The 4,825-nt window shown below is 34.9% G+C and overlaps 1 protein-coding gene across 1 annotated transcript; it reads left to right on the top strand.

Annotated features, from left to right (window-relative positions):
• The first annotated feature begins 1,140 nt into the window (after positions 1 to 1,140).
• On the top strand, positions 1,141 to 2,993 carry LOC124612709 (eukaryotic translation initiation factor eIF1). The gene is made up of 3 exons (XM_047141060.1): positions 1,141 to 1,303; positions 1,621 to 1,778; positions 2,122 to 2,993. The coding sequence occupies exons 1-3, from the start codon at positions 1,276 to 1,278 to the stop codon at positions 2,266 to 2,268; spliced, it is 333 nt and encodes a 110-aa protein (XP_046997016.1). The 5' UTR covers positions 1,141 to 1,275; the 3' UTR covers positions 2,269 to 2,993.
• Positions 2,994 to 4,825: the final 1,832 nt, after the last annotated feature.

Here is a 4,825-nt window from a genome sequence, read left to right as displayed (position 1 = left end):
AGTCCATGTATATGACACATGGGAAAAATTTTATTTTTACAGTGATTATACAAATACATTTTTCACACAAAATGGACTACTGCAACTTGGGAATAAACAATACAATAAACTTCCCTATCACATCATGATCATAAAAGTAACAAAAATTACAAATAGTTCTGAAAATTCATTTTCAAGTTAGATGTAACTATATAATATGCGAATATATGCTAAAATAAATTTAAATTATTTTCTACTTCATTTCATGTATCTAAAATTGATTTTGTCATATATTGTACTATATATCAGATTGTATTTTTCTTGTAATGTATTCTATTGCACTGTGTTACATGCTTAAAATTGTATATGGTGTTGAAGTAGTTTTATATGAAGTTAATTAGTTTCATGTTCCACGGATCATTTTATTTCACATGATAAATCATAATGATGTGGAACAAAACAGCAGAGAGGAGACAGCAAGATTTCTAGGTAACTACTTCCATTACTTTTTTGGAGGAGGTTGGTGTTGTTTTGGGAAGGAGACCAGACAGCGAGGTCATCGGTCTCATTGGATAAGGGAAGGACTGGGAAGGAAGTCGGCCGTGTCCTTTCAAAGGAACCATCCCGGCATTTGCCTGGAGCGATTTAGGGAAATCACGGAAAACCTAAATCAGGATGGCCGGACGCGGGATTGAACCGTCGTCCTCCCGAATGCTAGTCCAGTGTTTAACCACTACGCCACCTCGCTCGGTTTTGGAGGAGGTATTTTCATGGGAGGTATAAAAATAAACTTGATATAAAATGTCTGTAATAGTTATCTAAGTTATTGTACAAGATCTCTTAGCACTTTGAAACTCGGATCATTACTTTACAGTACATTACATTAATACTTGTTCCATAGATCATGAATACGACATTTCGCAATTATATGGAACGTGCCCGTTTAACATAAGTTTTCATTATACAGTTTTTTTCACTTACAACTTCATATCTAGAAATTCATCTATTGAGTAGAAGTAGTTGTCATTCAGACAGTCTTTTAATTTGTTTTAAATTTTCAAGCTTCGAAACGCCCGCGGTTGACTAGTTCTGCCTGCATTGCAGAGAGAGCGCTGATGTCAGAACAGGCGATGACGTACCATGACGTCATACCAATTCATATCCGTATATACGTTTCCGGTAAAGAATTGAGCTTAGAAGGTTTTGTGCGTCGTAGAAATTGTCGTGCTTGCATATCAGACTAGTATTTTGCACTTTGCAGGTGTATATTTCACAGTTGCATACTTTGTTTGTCGTATGTCCATCCAGAATCTTAACACATTCGGTAAGTATATAAATCCAGCGTTCAATTTTAATTGTGGTGTAAGTGATAGAATTTTCTACAACAAAATGGCAGATCGTGAGATCGCTATTAAGTTGTGCAATGCAGCTAAATTCATGAGAAGATTCTGCTGACTTTAGCTTTGATTTTTAAGTAAAGCTCGTATTTAGCTAATAAAATTGTAAAAGAGATCCTGAACAGTATTATAGGTCGCATGGTTGTGTAACATTATTTGATGATTCACTCCTTTATCAGCAGTATATACGCATAATCATAATCGTTAAAAATGGAAAAATTATAAGGGTTTTTATTCCTTTCAGACCCCTTTGCTGATGCAATCAAGGGTTCAGATGATGATGTCCAAGACGGTCTCGTGCATATAAGAATTCAGCAAAGGAATGGTCGTAAGACGTTAACTACTGTCCAAGGACTTTCATCGGAGTATGACTTGAAGAAGATTGTCCGAGCATGTAAAAAGGTTAGTAACATTATTAAATGCTCTGTAATGTGTGTTTTATGCTGTTCAATAATGGTATTGTCGGTAGCACATGTATGCACCTTAAAAACACAACAACGAAAATGCACTCATTAGAGCCCGATTATACGAATTTTGTATTATCAGGTGTCGGAACAGTGCAAAAATAAAAGTAATGCCTGCGAAACTTTCATTTTATAATGAAAGCTGCAGGGAATACTGACAGATTGCTTCACGTGTCCTTGTTTGAAAGTAGGTCAATGCTGTGACCTAGTTGTGATGTGTTTTGTTGCCTACCAACTTGTCAGTTGAGATTTTGAATTAAAAGCAATAATTCTTGTTGCAGGAGTTTGCCTGTAATGGCACAGTAATTGAACATCCGGAGTACGGCGAAGTACTTCAGCTTCAGGGTGACCAGCGAGAAAATATTTGCCAGTGGTTGACAAAAGCAGGGCTTGCCAAGCCTGAACAGCTTAAAGTTCACGGGTTTTAAACAAAAGGAAATTAAAAACTGTAATCCAAATGATCCTCCTATAAAAATTTTAATTGGTTTGGGAATCTCAGGAGTGGGGATCACCTGTGAAATCATAGTCAGTAGTTGCTAATTTTGGCACGACTTCATTACTCTTTATCAACCTGTAGCAGACGTTAACTTTCTTAGCTTCAATTCTTTCCTTATGCTCTTTAGGTAAGGTTCCCTCTGTATAGGAAATTATCTTTCATATTGAACATTCAAGGAAAGGAAATAATGTGTTTTGCCTTTATGAGGTAGTATGTATCTTGGCACCATTGATGACTTTCGAGAATGTATCATCTGTTTAGGAAGAGTGTGTGATTGAATGGAAAAATCTAATGGGCAATTTTGCTTTAACAATTATATGTATTTTTGTATAGGAAAAATTAACTGTGCTTAACATTTCTTTGTGCAGAATGCCTTATTTGTTTTTTATCTGTCACAAGATGGCATGTGTGATTGCAACCTCTTACTCCATCAGTGCCTTTTGTGGGGGCAATCATACGATACAGAAATTGTAGCTTGCAAATTTTTATAGTACACTTTTTATTAACAAATGTGAAGGGAGCCTTTAGATTACTTAAAATATATTGACATTGTATCCCCACTTTTCATTAAAAATTAATGATCTAAAGCATTAGAAAATGACCATAAGTATGGTATGTAACATTTGAATTGTTTCAATAAATTTATTAATGGAGTAATTTCATTTGTATGTTCTCATTTTCCTTTGCATTTGTTACAAAATGTTGAATAACATAGTGTGTAAACACGCACTTATTAAAAAGTACGTGTAATTTGAATATTCACTACTACAAGAAGTAGTAAATATTTTTAAAGACATGGAAGAGTGAACAAATGTCCACTAAATTAGAATGCTATAGTGGCTTAAGTAGTGTTACAGCTTTATTGTTATCACATGCCTCACAAAGTGAAGATTGGTGTAATCATGACATAAGTGTACCTTACTGTGTAATTTGTTACTGGAAATACTGACTACAGTGGGACTGTCAGAAGTTTCAGCACTGTCCAGTTGGGGGTTATTACACATAAATGCATACTTTTTATTGTGTTTAGCTGTTGTAAAAAACATTAATTATTGTTAAAAAATAGTTCCAGTGACATATGCTCAAGGATACTGAATACAAAACCTTCAGTTCTAGTCCTGAAGAAAACTGCAGACAATGTTAGGCCCCAAAAGTGTATTTGTAGTACATAAAAATGTTGATTATGTAGTATTGTTGGAAGATGAGATGCATGATTGAGATAGCTTGCAGATGTTGATGGTGGTCTTGGTACATGTTATTTATGGAATACAAACTGAAGAAGTTTTATTTCAAACGTGATTGTATGGTTGTACCAGTAGTGTTAAAATAACTGACAGTAGCAAGGTAAAAAAACCACTGAAATGTGTGTAGTGGATGGTAGGTACACGCAGACACTTAAACCTTATATGATAACTTCTTTCCCTGTTGAATAAAATGAACATGGTCAGAATGCAGTGATACAAATTTGAGTGAAAGCAGCTTCTGCAGTCATGTTATATAGAATAATTAGATTAATGTTCCTCAGCTGGAAGTTTGTGTGGTCATTTCTTAGCTTTTACAGGGGTTCCAAATAAAAATTAATTTGTAAGAAACAGATTGCTTAAAAACATTGTATTCAGTTCACAGAATGCACTGTATTTTCACAAGGTGTGTACCAGCTCTCATGGTTTAGAGCTGACAGTTATGTAGGTTATAAGTGTCCAAAGCACTATTGAGCTGAAGATGCCAAGATAAATATTGCCTGTGTGCTTTCTGGCTAATTCTTAACAATGAAGAGAAAAGTTCAGTTATTCATTCTATCCAGTTGAATGCCAAGAATGGTTTAGATGTAAGCATGTACATTGTAGAGCTTTGTGTTTTGATAATCTGAAAAAGGCAATTGGAACAGTCTTACCCTATACTGTACCTCACAGAGATGGTATTGCTTTAATGTTATGTCACTGAAGTCTGACCACCTCTGAAGGAAAACTATTAACGGAATATTGATAATTTTTACTTACGGACTGTCTGACAGCAACTGAATAAAACACAATTTTGGTGCCATACGCATTTCGCCTTTATTTTCTGCAAGGCATCATCAGTGGCAGGTTGCATGGACAATTTCTTACATATTACGCTCCTGTTGCATTTTTGGTGGTGGTGTTCTTATGAAATGCAGCAGGAGTGTAATATGTAAGAAATTGTCCACACAACCTGCCACTGATGATGCCTTGCAGAAAATAAATGCGAAACGTGTATGGCACCAAAATTGTGTTTTATTCAGTTGTCAGATGGTCCATAAGTAAAAATTATCAATATACCATAATATTACACACAACTGAGGAAGACAGGACTACAAAAGTTGAAAACTATTAACATTTAAATTTGTTAAAGTGAAGAGGTAAGGTAATGAATTCAGTACTTAGTTTGCTTCATACTTCTTGGTGACTTAGTACTTCATTATAAAAAGTGTGTAAAATTGTAAGCAATTCCCAATGAAAATTTAGGGA

The sequence above is a fragment of the Schistocerca americana genome, chromosome 4 (genome assembly GCF_021461395.2).
Source record: "Schistocerca americana isolate TAMUIC-IGC-003095 chromosome 4, iqSchAmer2.1, whole genome shotgun sequence".
Lineage (NCBI taxonomy): Eukaryota > Metazoa > Arthropoda > Insecta > Orthoptera > Acrididae > Schistocerca > Schistocerca americana.
This window is presented reverse-complemented; position numbering and strand designations above follow the sequence as displayed.